The 12,389-nt window shown below is 51.0% G+C and overlaps 1 protein-coding gene across 1 annotated transcript in view; it reads right to left on the bottom strand.

Moving 5' to 3' along the window:
• COL20A1 (collagen type XX alpha 1 chain) overlaps positions 1-11,712 on the bottom strand; it is a 50,060-nt gene extending 38,348 nt beyond the window's left edge. Inside the window, exons 1-8 of the mRNA XM_015647221.2 lie at positions 11,637-11,712; positions 8,107-8,191; positions 5,650-5,760; positions 3,969-4,112; positions 3,589-3,747; positions 2,532-2,732; positions 1,156-1,311; positions 79-198 (exon numbers count right to left, since the gene is read on the bottom strand). Coding sequence (XP_015502707.1) covers positions 79-198; positions 1,156-1,311; positions 2,532-2,732; positions 3,589-3,747; positions 3,969-4,112; positions 5,650-5,760; positions 8,107-8,179 — 964 coding nt within the window. The 5' untranslated portion in view covers positions 8,180-8,191; positions 11,637-11,712. The remainder of the gene's footprint in view (positions 1-78; positions 199-1,155; positions 1,312-2,531; positions 2,733-3,588; positions 3,748-3,968; positions 4,113-5,649; positions 5,761-8,106; positions 8,192-11,636) is intronic.
• Positions 11,713-12,389: the final 677 nt, after the last annotated feature.

Below are 12,389 nucleotides of genomic sequence, written 5' to 3' on the forward strand. Positions count from 1 at the left end.
CAGACCCCACAGAGCACATTATCCATGGGAACAGCTTCCCCCACTGTGGCTGCTTAGAGCCCTGCAAGGTGGAGTTACCTGTAAAGGTGTTGCCACCCTTGTAGCGCAAATTCCTGATGGCCTCCAGCACCTGTTCCCGGGTGGAGTAAGCGCTCAGATCCCACTCAGTGCGGGGGTCACTGCTGTACTGGGCCAGCCCTGGGGAAGACAGGAGCTCTGGGCACCGAGCCAGCCCCGGTGAGCTGCAGGAGGCCCACTCTGGGAACTGGTGTCAGCACTGGCAGGGAACATGACACAAAATAATGACAGGGGCTGGGGGAGAGCAGATGGGGCTTGTGACTCCACTTCTCTGCATGGTTCTGAGGAAATAGCATGAAGTTGAGTCAGGGGAGGTTTAGGCTGGATGTCGGGAAAAGGTTCTTCCCCCAGAGGGTGGTGGGGCACTGAACACGTTCCCCAGGGCAGTGGTCACAGTCCCAGGCCTCAGTGAGCTCCAGGAATGTTTGGACAATGCTCTCAGGCACAGGGTGGGATCCTCAGGGTGTTCTGTGCAGGGCCAGGACTTGGACCAAATGATCCTTGTGGGTGTCTCCTAAATCAGGATGTTCCACCATCCTATGATTCTACAGTCCTGCCATGCTGGCAGCAGAGTGATGCCTCAGACAGGGGTGCAGGGGTACACGCCCCTGGCATGATGATCAGAGGTATTTGATGAGGTGTCAAGGTTAATCCAGGTCAAACAATCACCTGCAAGGGCTGAGAAGGATTTACACCATTTCATGTACAGCCTGGCTGTCAGCATCACTCGGAGCTGGGAGCAGCCCCACTCCCCTCTGAACTCACAGCAGCCCCAGTGTGGCATTGCCACTGCACCCAGTGCTCTGGTGGCTGAGCACCTCGTCAGAGATGGCAGCAAATCACAAAAGTATCTCAGCATCACCACCAGACCTAGGGCTGCCCAAGGACAGCGCTTCTGTTCACTGTGCAGATATTTTTCACAGCCACTAGAGGCCAGAGCTTGCTGCCAGATGGGAAAAGTTTCCAAGAGCAGTTCTAGGAGCCCATCCTAAAGAGATAACAGCTCCCAAGAGGAGCTGATTACCACAGGGACAAGAGATCAGCATCCCAAGGTCAGGAAACTGGAGCATGTCCTACCTACTCTTATCTTGTCTTCTGCAATATTGAATGGGGAAATCAAATTGCTCAGGAACTCCTTAATGAGCTTGAAATTGTTGCGCCCGATGCTCCAGGAGCCATCCACAAGCAGGACAATATCGATCATTGCAGGAGTGTCACACTGAAACTGGGGGCCTGGAGGGAAAAGGTTTGATACTGAGAGAAGCAATTGTAAGGAGGAAAACCCGCTTCAGTTTAAAGATAAAAAGCAATTGTGCTGTGCAAGGCCTTGTCTGGATGGTGGAACAGACCATCTGCCAGTCTGGCACGTGCCAGCATCCTGTGAAAACCACGGAGCCAAGGATAACCCATCTCAGCACCTCGAAATGGAGTGGTGTGCAGCTGCACCTCTGCAAAGAAGGGGTTAAAGCTGTCAGGAAGCGTGTGCTAACCCAAGCACTGCTCTCTGCAAGCTGTCAGCTCCATTCCATCTCTGCCCCAGCCCAGTGCTTCCTTTTATCTAGCCTAAGTCTCCACGAATTGCAGGTGATTGCTTAATTCCATTCCATCACGAGATCCCCTGTGGGCTACAATTATTTCATGGCTTTATATTAAATCAAATCACTCCGTAAAAACCTGCTGGCACCATGGATACTCCAGCTCTGCCTTCCTCCCCACCCCAGGCCTTCAGCTTAACAGAGGATAAGACAAGGCATGTTGCTAATTGAATGCATCTTCCTTGAGTATTTCTCAGATGGGGAATTTTCCATCCTTGGTGGAGGGGGAAACAGATGATCCCATTAAGATTTATCAGGCTCCAAGGAGGTATGTCTCCTATCACAGACAGGGATTTCTGCTGGGACAAAGGGGATGCTCTGGCCCATCCCATTCCCACCCTTTCAGCAGAGCTGGGAGCCATCACAATCTCAGCTGAATGTGAAGGGTCCTCATGGATCAATTATCTGTGAAACAGTCCAGAAGGAGGAGCAGGCCAGGTAACAAACACCCCTGGAAAAGACACCCCTGGTGTCTGGAAAGAAAACACCTTGGAAAGGTCCATGGCTGGGGGTGCTCTACTGAAGAACACAAATGCTTACATGAATCTGCCAGAAGCAGGGGGAGATGACAACATGAAGAGAGAATGGAGCCAAATCAATTAAAATCAATAAATTAAATCATCTGGAAGGAATTTTTGGCCCAACTCCAGCTTTCCTGAGAATTCATGTTGCTCTACAGAACTCCAAATTTCTCCAGTGAGCTCTGTCAGCTCCCAAAGCATGACCTAGTGATTGGAAGCACAACCAGCAGCACTGTACTCTGGGGGGGCAGGGAATGGGCTGGAAAGCTTGAATTCAGTGAGTGTTAGGGAAATCAGCAGGGAAGAAGAAGCAAGACATGTTTGAACCCCCTCTCACCTCGCCTCAGTGAATCCTTTGGAGGTTTTTCTTTTCCTGGAGACTCTGGCTCCGTGCTTGCAGGAGTGCGCGGGGATGATTTTGGGGCTGTTGATGTTGTTTCTGTCATGCTGGCCTCCACACTGGGCTGGTTTCTTGTCATTTCTCCTGAGCTCTTTGGTTGAATCCCCTTCTGCCTTTTCTTTTCAGCTCTGTCCTTTGCTGTGCTCGAAAGAGAAAAATTCCATTGTCCCTAACTGTGTTACCCCCATGCAGCCCCACTCCTCAGCTGATTGAAGCCACATTTGGCACAGGTGTAGGGGTAAAATTCCTACAGGTTTATGGGTGGACAGACTGACACCACCTTCATTCATACTTCTCTGAGAGGGCTGCATGCCTGCTCAGGAGATAATGTTAAAAATGGATCACATCAGCAAATTTGTCCTTCCCATTAATTTAATGATGGAAAACAATGAATGTTTATAAAATATAAATCAGGGGAAACATCCCATGGCACCTCATACCCAGTTGTTCTCTGGAGCTCACCAATCTGTTACTTCCAAACACCCTGAGCTAGTGCAAGACTTTTTGGATAATGGCACTGATGGATTTTCCTTCCATTAACAAGTGTAATTCCCTTTTGAGGCCATGGAAACATGAGACTCTGTAGTTACAGAGAGTCCTGAGCCAGGGAGGTTGAGGAAATCCTTCTTGTAAAGCACCTGCAGCCAGTCCTGGGACACAGAGCTTAGGGAAAAGCTCAGGGAGCAGATTGTTCTCCAAGGATCCACATTCAGTTGAAGGATAAGTTTGCATCTGCTGAATTTGGATACCTGCACGTGCATTTTCAGCTTGGCTGGAATGAGGGGCAAATCTTTTTAGGTGCTTTACTGTGTTCCTGTAGCTAAGAATTGTATGCAAAGAATGAGACCAGGACAGCAAGACTCACTGAAAGAATATCTCTGTAAGAAAGATGGCAGGGAGAAAATGGGAATGGTTTTAGCCAGCTGTGGTAGGGTGGCACAGGCTGTGGCTCAAAATCCATCCTGTGTGACTCCAGGATGGTGAGAGCACCCACCTGTCTGTGACAGGGCAGTGTTCAGGGGTGGTGGGGTGGCCTCCTCCACCCCACTGTGCTCAGCTGCCGAGCTCCCCGAGGAGGTGAGATTCTTTCCTGACGTATCTCCTGCAGTCCTCCGGTTATTCCTAGTCTGGGATGCATTTTTGAGCTCCTCTACTGTAAGAAGACCAAAACCAGAGAAATTGCACATCTAGAGAGGCCTGTGAGCCACAGTGCCTCCCTCATCCCCTGGGTCTTCCCCACCTCCCTTTCTAATCTTCCATCCAAAATAGTACCAGGCTCTGTAATTGCCAAGCAGTCTGCAGGGTGTGTGCCAGAGGATGGGCCCCAAGAGCCTCAGGAGCTCTCAGTGGTAAAATTTAGCCCTCTGCACTTACTCACAAATTTCCTCTTGGCAAACAGGGCTTCCTGGGAGCCATTGAGCACGTAGACCTGCAGGGTGTATTCCTTGGTGGGGCTCAGCCCTCCCACCGTGGCTTTGGGAGTCTTGGTTTTCAGCATGACTTCTTGTTCCGAGTCCCCTGAGGTGGGATGAAGCCACAGTTCAGAGCCTGTCAGAGCTTAAATTTAAGCTGACAGTAGCAAAAGCAGCACTGAAATGCAGGGAATGTCTGCCTAGGGACCACAGTCAGCTCCTATTTACGTTTTAAATTTTGAGGAGTGCCCAAATTAGAAAATTACTTCCCACCCAGTATTAGTGCAGCTCTCACCAGCTTCCCAAGGAGTTGTTGAATGAAAAGCTGGTGCAAAAAAAAGAGTGTAAAGACTGGCAACCGCTTATGGAAACACACAAGTGATTGAGGTTATATGTGACAAAATGAGGAAGTGACTTGGTGTCTCTGGATGTCACCACTGGCACTTGGACTCCTCTCACTTATCCCAGCTGTGCTGTCTCTGCCCCATCTGTCTCCAGGGGCAGCTGCTGCCTGCAGGGCACAGCTCATTTCTGGGGCTGCCACTACCTCCAGACCCCTCCACAGCCATGTCCCGAGCTGCTGGACCCTGTTCTGGGATGGGGATGCCTTGACCAGCCAAGAACTGGTTTCTGTGTGTGCAGGACAGTGAGCAGAGGGAGCAAGGCAGCGATTGCTGCCCCATGGGCTTTGTGCTGCACAAAACAGACACAGCAGCTCCCTAAACCCCTCCGACCAGGAAAGGGCTGCAAGCTTTAAATTGTGGAGACGGATTGTTTGTGACCCAGCCATCCCATGCCCCTGCCTAGGGCTGTAAACTCCCAGCCTGCGAGGGAAAGCCTCAGGCATGTGCTGGGAGCGCCAGGGATTCCCTGCATTCCCGGGATGCCCATCAATCTCTGCTGGGCTGGAGCTCTGGGGAGGAGCCGGGAAGGGAAGGAATGAGAAACCTCCTGCTCCAGCCTGGGAAACAGGTGGGGGCTGAGCTAAAAACGGGTGGATGATCACAGGAGCTGCCGCCCGCACTCCTGCCCTGCACATCCCTTTTCCTCACTGGGAAAGCGGCAGCGACTGGGAACCGAATGCCAGCCACCACCGAGGATGCTCCCTCCCTGCTGAGGGACATCGTGTCCTTCCAACAACACCAGGTTCAACATCTCAGATCAGGGAGTAGGGGTAGGGAGCTAGAGGGATGAGCCTACCCACACAAATAGGGTCAAGGGCTTCCCATTCCGTGTCCCTGCAGGTGCTGGGAGAGCTGGGAGCTCCCACAGAAGAGCCAGGCAATGAGGCTTTTACAGTTTTGTCTCACAGAGCCCCAAAGAACAGCGTTTCTGGCTAAACCTTTCCCCCAGGATGAAGAGAGCTGAATTTCATCTTTCCTGTGAATGAGTGATAAATGGCCTGTGCATGGGGTGGCACTACAGAGAGGCTCCTTGGCAATGCTGCACCCACAGCTCAGTGAAACCAACACTTGAGAGCAGAACAGGCTGTGGATAACTCCTTCTGCCTTGTCTCTATTCCCTGAAGGTCTAAGCAGTGCTCGTGTTTAGGTCCTGTGGTGCTGCAGACAAAAGGTGGAGCTCGGTCCCTCTCTCACACAGGAATCTGTGCTGGGACTCGTGTCCAGGCTGTCAGCACCTACCTGCCATGGGCTTTACCCGAACTTTGTAGCCACTGATGTTCCCTTCAGTCTCTTTCCACTTCATCTGGAGCCTGTCTTCCGAAAGGACAGTGAGTTTCAGCCGGCCTGACCCTGGGGAGGAAGAGATGTGTCCATGCTGTTACGGGAGCAATTCCTCCCACCAAACCCACATGTGCTTCTCCTCTGAGGACCTGGGAGTAGTTGTAGTACAAAGAGAACCTTCCCCACCCCAGGCAAGTCCTCAGCATCCCCTGGGGCTGTGTGGCAGCTCCTGCAGTCCCCTTGCACCTCTGCAGGCCTGGGGCCTCCTGTGCAAAGGGGAGTTCCTCAGGTGCTCATTTTAAACCCTTGCAGAAAGGTAAAGCAGCTTCCCCAGAGGTGGGGGCTTTGTCTGAACCCTTCATGTCTTGGGGGACTCTCCCCAGAGCTTTCACGCTGAGTGTTTTCTTACAGGAGGTGTGTTCAGTGCAAACATTTGAAATGGGAGGGCAGCAAACAGATAAATGGGCTCAACCAAGGCTCTTCAATAGGCTTGGGCTGCTGAGAAATACAGAAATTCCTCTGGTGATGGATCCCACACTCCTGCAGAAAGATCATTTCAGAGGCAGCTCCAAGGACCAGATGGGTTTAGAACGAAGATAAAAAAAAAAAAAGGAATAAAGAAAACCTGATAAAGTGTAAATAACAGCTCCTGGCAGGACCATAACTCATGGGCAGAGTTTGCTTGTATCAGTTTGCTGCAGGGAGCTGCAAACGAAATGACAAATCCTGAGGAAAAGAATAGTATCAGACAAGGAGGTAAAGAGAAGAAACAGCACATTCCTTTATCATCTCCAGATTTCACAGCTATCTGTTAACCCCAGCTAGATGTCTGAGCTCATGTGTCACTCCTGGAATCAACCATTCCTGTCACACAGATGTCACCATATGAAACTTTTTCACTCGGCTGGATGCAGGATGGCAACTCAGCAGATTTCTCTCCCCTCCTTCTGACACTGTGCCCAGAGCTGCCTTTCCAGCAGGATGCCCTAATTTGCAGTGAGTGAGCAAGATGTAAACATCTGCACCCAAGAGCTCCCCCTCATTTGCAGCTGTTACCAATCTCTTTCCCTTTACAGTTACTCACAAAAAAATAAATCTTAGGGTGACCTGGAGTTTTTTGCTCAGTGCTGCCAAACTGTCACCACCCAGGGCTCCTCAGCTCCCTAATCTGGCCCTGCATGATGCCCAGACACCTCCTGGCATCCCTGCCATGATGTCACCACCCAGGAAAGCAGTGAGAGCTGGCAGTGAGGTTCCTGCTTGTCTCAGCCCAACATCTGTGCCTTTCCTTGCAGAGACTTCCTGCAGGCTGCCCAACAAGCAGATAACTATTTTGGGGAAACAAAGCTCAGATTCACATCTCACCCCAGGCAAATCTGAAGAGGAAGAAAGAAAACAGGGGAAAGAGGGGTGAAGGGCAAAAAGCAAATCCCAAAATCATGCCTAAGAGAAATGGTAAAAGATCATGGAACAAAGAGGGGAATTCATCATTAGATTAAACATGGAGCTGTCTTCTTTTGGCCAAGTGTGGTCCAGCTCCTTGGGCATCACTCTAGGAGCCCAGAAGCTAAAAAGACAAGAATGTCCCCGGATAGACCAGAAAGGACATCATCCTCTAAAGCACCATTATGTGCTGGATGCAAATGATGCCCAGTGCCATGAAAGCTCCACTGTTTCCTTGCCCTGCGTTAGATGTGCTATTTGATGCTGTAACCTTGCTCTCCAGCTCACAGAGAGATAAGCCCAGGCTTAACTGTAGAAGTCTGGAAGATACACAGCAGGGAGACACATCTGTCCCAGCCCTGCAGGGCCACCACCTCTCTAGAAACCCTTGTGCTCTTCCATAGAGCGCTCAGACATAACAAAAACGTGGTTCTTCCACATCAGAAAGGCTGTGCTGAGGTGCTGTAGGGATTGTCTGGTCCCTCTGGGGAGCAGGATGATACAGGAGGAATCAGGTATGATGATAGAGGATGACACAGATGTTGCACCACGTCTCACCACAAACACCCAAAGCAGGAAGGTGCAGTGTCTAAAGAAGTAACAGCCTTTTCCTTCCTATTTCTCAGGCTCCCACAGATCACATAAGCCCCTCATTGCCTGCACAGGCTGAAATGCATCCCTGATGCAAGGGAGTGGCTGAACTGCTGCCAGAGATGAGGAAAGGCCTGGTGGGGTGGGGAGGGATGGAGGGGCTCTCCCCAGATGGGCCCCCTGACCCCTCATCTCTTCATGCTTGGGAAAGGCTGTTTGGAGCTTCACCAGCAGACAGCAGAGCAGAGCAGCCCCCTGGAATCCTGCCTGGCTTTGGGAATGCCCCTCACAGTGTTGCCACTGCCAGTGGGAAGGGCTGAGTATCCCAGGGGACAGACAAACCGTAGGGAACAGCCCCACAAGGGCAGGCAGGCTCCTTACCTTGGCCCACTCGTCCCCAGACATGGCTCACCACAGGCAGGCAGGCAAGAAAGAACCAAATGTGAATCAGCATTGTGACCAGGACCTACAAAAGTGCAAATGTCAGGAAGGAGAAGTAAAAGTTGTACTTCACCACATCAAAATCCAGTTTTTTTCTGTCCTCGTTTAAGGCACCACAAGCTCTGGACATCACTGATGGCACTGAAAGGGTGGGTGGAGAAGAACACACAGATTTTCCTGCAATCCCTACACACTATTTAATCTTTTTGGTCTCTCCAATATAGCTGTTCAGTGCCTTGGACTAAACTGTGTTTACAAACCTGGTGGGGGACACTCCTCTCCTCCTGCCTGGGCCTGGGGCTGGGCTCTCTGGGCAGGACAATCTCAGGAGTGGAACTCAGTGATGGGCTCTGCTCTGATCATGGAAGTCATCAACACTGGCCAATGATTGGACAGATAGATCCCAGAGTGACTTTTGTTTTAACTGTACTGAAGTAATTAGTTCTGATTATCATGACCACGATCATTACAGGTATACAGACAGCACGATTCTCGTGTTCCTGGGATGCACACACCAGTCATAAGGGGAAAATCATGGAGAGGAGCACTCTGTGGCAGCCAGGCTCCTCAAAGCACAGATTTAAAGACATCAGTTGCTGTGATAAAGCAATTTTGCAGCAGGAGGGATCCACAGACCCAGTGGAGTTTGTATGTGAACAGTTTACAAAGAAGGGGTTTATTACTTCTTTCATTCCCAAGAAGTTATATCCAGGACTTGCTGGGATAATTTTGCTTTAATTCATTCAGCTGAACAGACTGAAAGCAGGCAGGGCAGATTTAAGCATGGCAGAGGATCAGTTTGACTCAGAAATGACCTCTGCAGCATGGCCACAGCTGACTGCCAGCCTCAGCCCGTGGACCTTGAGCATCTGTAGTGGGCTTTGCTTTGCCAGCCTGGATTTCAGTGCTGTTCAGTTTGGGTCAGGAACTTCAGGTCAGCAGAAAACCACCCTGATGGAAGCACTGTCAACCTCATCTGGGTCTCAGCAAACCAGGTTTTAATGCTGGACATTTTTCATCTCCATGCTCCACATTTCAGCCTCACTGCTTCTGGCAGAACCAGCCCCTGCCCCTCCTGCAGTGACATTTCACTTCCATTCACCTTTTCTATTCACCTTGATGGACAGGTATGCAGAGGCTCCTGGCAAATGCCTGTTTCCCTTCAAGGACAGCAGCTTTGTAGTGATTTCAATGAAAAAATAAATATGCACATGAGTGACCCAGGCATGATCTGTTGAAAGCAGATCTCAATTGCTGGAAGAATGAATGGAAAAACATGCAAGTTGTAACAGGGAGTTGTTAACCACCCTTTTCTGTCTGTGATTATTGAAGATGAATGGAACAACTGCAGTGTAACCGAAGCCTTTAGCCATGGGAAACACTTGCTTTATTTTTCCAGCTAATAAAATGAGGTCATTGTTTATAAAAAAAGAGCAAACATTTTATAGGTGGGTTTCAGGACTCTGGCTGTCACCTCCAGGAAAGCAGAGCCTGCCCTGGCTGCAGAGGTGTGTGTGCCAAACAGCAGCAAAAAGTCAGCATTTCTCAAATTCCTTGAACTAAAATTTCATTTTGGCCATTTTGCAATGCCACCAAACTGCTCCTGAGGTCCTTCTGTGCAGCTCTGCTGACAAACAGGATGCCAAATTCTGGCAAAAAGGTAGTGTGCCATCTTTTCATGTTAACCAGAGTTATTTGGGATCCAAAATCCAGAAAAATAAACTCCTCCAGCCTGCACTGATCCAGGCTCTGATTCAGGCAGGAGCTTCCACCCTGTCCTGTCAGTAAGGATGAGTTCAATATTATGGAATCACAGACTGGTTTGGGTTGGAAGGGACCTTCAGGGTTGTGTTCCATCCTCCTGCCACAGGCAGGGACACCTTCCACTGTCCCAGGTTGCTGCAAGCCCCTTCCAGCCTGGCCTTGGCACTGCCAGGGATGGGACAGCCACAGCTGCTCTGGGCACCCTGTGCCAGGACCTCCCACCCTCACATTAATTCTGGTTTTAACCCAGACTGGGCACAGCTAGACCCCAGGGTGTGGATCTGTGACTAAAGCCAGAAACAGGGTCTTCATCTCTTCTGCCATCTCAGAGGCAAACCCATCACCATTCTGCCTCTTCTCCAACATTCATTTTCCTACCTAAATCCTAAATCAGGGATAACAAGTGCACCTGTCTGAAGTGGTGGAAGACACACATCTGGAGGAGCTCCCTCTCCACAGCTCACCTGCCACATCCCAAACCCCAGGACTCTGTGGTCCCTCCCCATCCACTTCTGCCATCAGTGGTGCCACCAGCCAGCCAGGCTGAGTGTGGACCTGGGGCTGAGGGGACCCTGGTGACAGGCAGGCAGGCAGGGAGCCCACAGCACGCTGCAGCCTCTCTCCTGTTACTCACCCCAGGGAAGGAATGTGGAGACAGCAGCACATGGAGCAAGTGGTGAGTATTTCCAGGGCCTGGAAAATAGGGCTGTGTGGGGGACACACCACTTTCCACTTGCTCCAGCCGTGTGCTCAGAGGAGATTTGGAGGTTAAGGCAGTCAGAGATCTCCTTTTTTGTACAGGAAATTTTACAAGTAGTCGCTTTAGTTAAAGAAAAAAAAAATGTGCCTGCCACATATTTAAATCAGCACAACTAAAGGTGAGGATTTGGAGGCAGTGTGATTTATTTCCATCTTCCACAGTCACAGTCTGGGGACATTTCATGATGCCAGAAGTCATCACTGCCTCTGCACAGAAGTGCTGGCAGAAGCAATGTCACCTCATGTCCCACTCACACATGAGCAGCTCCAGGGACAGCCCTGCAGAAGAGACAGGGACCAGCAAGGCAGCCAGCTGCAGGGAATAAATCTGTCCCACATTTCCCAAGTGCTTTGCTGGTTAAAGGACCTAAAACAGACTAAAAAACACAAATTCATCCACCCCTTTATGTTTTTCTCCTGAAAAGTTCCTCTATTTCAGTTCCACCGTTGAACAAAAGGTCTCAAACATAGCAGAAACATTAAAAAAAAAGTCAGGAAAAAGTTTCACTTCTAGGCTGAACTTTTGCAGCTCCCCCAGCCCATCAGGCTGAACTCACCCACAGCTCCAGGTGGGAAAAACCCACACAGGTAACAAACCCTTCCAAATCCTCTCTGGCAGCAATACCCTGCAGTTTTATATCATCAGCCACAAAACAGAAGGGAAAAAAGAAATCAAACCAAGAAACAAAGTGCATTTCTCACGCCCACAGCCCCTGAAGAGTCGCCCAGGCAGTCCTGGCAGTTTTTAGACGGGCAGGGAATGTCCCGATGCCGCTTCACCGTACGAGGACGGGACCTGTCCCCGCTGCCCGGCACCAGCTCCAAGCTTCCCGGAGAGCAAAACCCTGCAGAAATGCCCTTTCTGGGACAGGCAGACATGCCCCAGAACAGCAGAGCCCCTCCTCGGCATCCCTGCCACCCCAGCCCGGAGGGGAAGGAGCACAGACCTCTCGGAGCCAGCCGGGACGGCTCCGGCTACATCGGGAAGCCGTGCGAGAAGCTGCCCTGGCGCCTCATCCGCTCCTCGGCGAGATTAAAGATCTCAATTCCCAGACGTCAGGAGGGATAAGGAAGGGGAGGGAGAACAGAGGGAGAGGGATGGGATTCCCCCACCTCCCCCTCCACATGCACGGCTTGGCCCCTTCGCGCCGCCAAATAAAGCGTGAAAGGCAAGAGGCTGCTTCTATGGGCAGGAGCGAACGGCTTTTAGGGGCTTTGCTAATGAAATAAAAGAAAATCTCTGTCTGGGAGGCTGCAGGCTGGTTTCCTAGAGGGTAGCAACAAGTGCTGGCTCCCTCCCAGGCTCGGGCTGCCCGGGATGGAGTCAGTGCAGCCTCATCACATCCCATGGAAGGGCTGCGAGCGCTGAAGGGGAGCTGTGCGTCCTTTGCTGAAGGAAATGAAACACATCTGTAGGTTCTGCAGGGCCAGAGGCTGAGTGGTGAACTGGAGCTCATCGTGACGGTGCTGCGGGCTCCTCAGCTGTGGATCCAGCCCCGAGCTCCTGCCGGGGGGATCCGAACACCAGGAGCACCTGCGAGAGGCGCCCAGCTCCCTGCCAAAACTTCTTGTGGGCAGATTTTGTCCTCGTTGCCACGAGGAATGGAATGACTGACAGTGACATTTCTCGTTACAGAGGCCAGATTTTCAGCTGTGTCTGCAGGGACTGACAGCATCAGTCTCCTGTCACAATTTGCATC

Source organism: Parus major, chromosome 20, assembly GCF_001522545.3.
Source record: "Parus major isolate Abel chromosome 20, Parus_major1.1, whole genome shotgun sequence".
Taxonomy (NCBI): Eukaryota; Metazoa; Chordata; class Aves; order Passeriformes; family Paridae; genus Parus; species Parus major.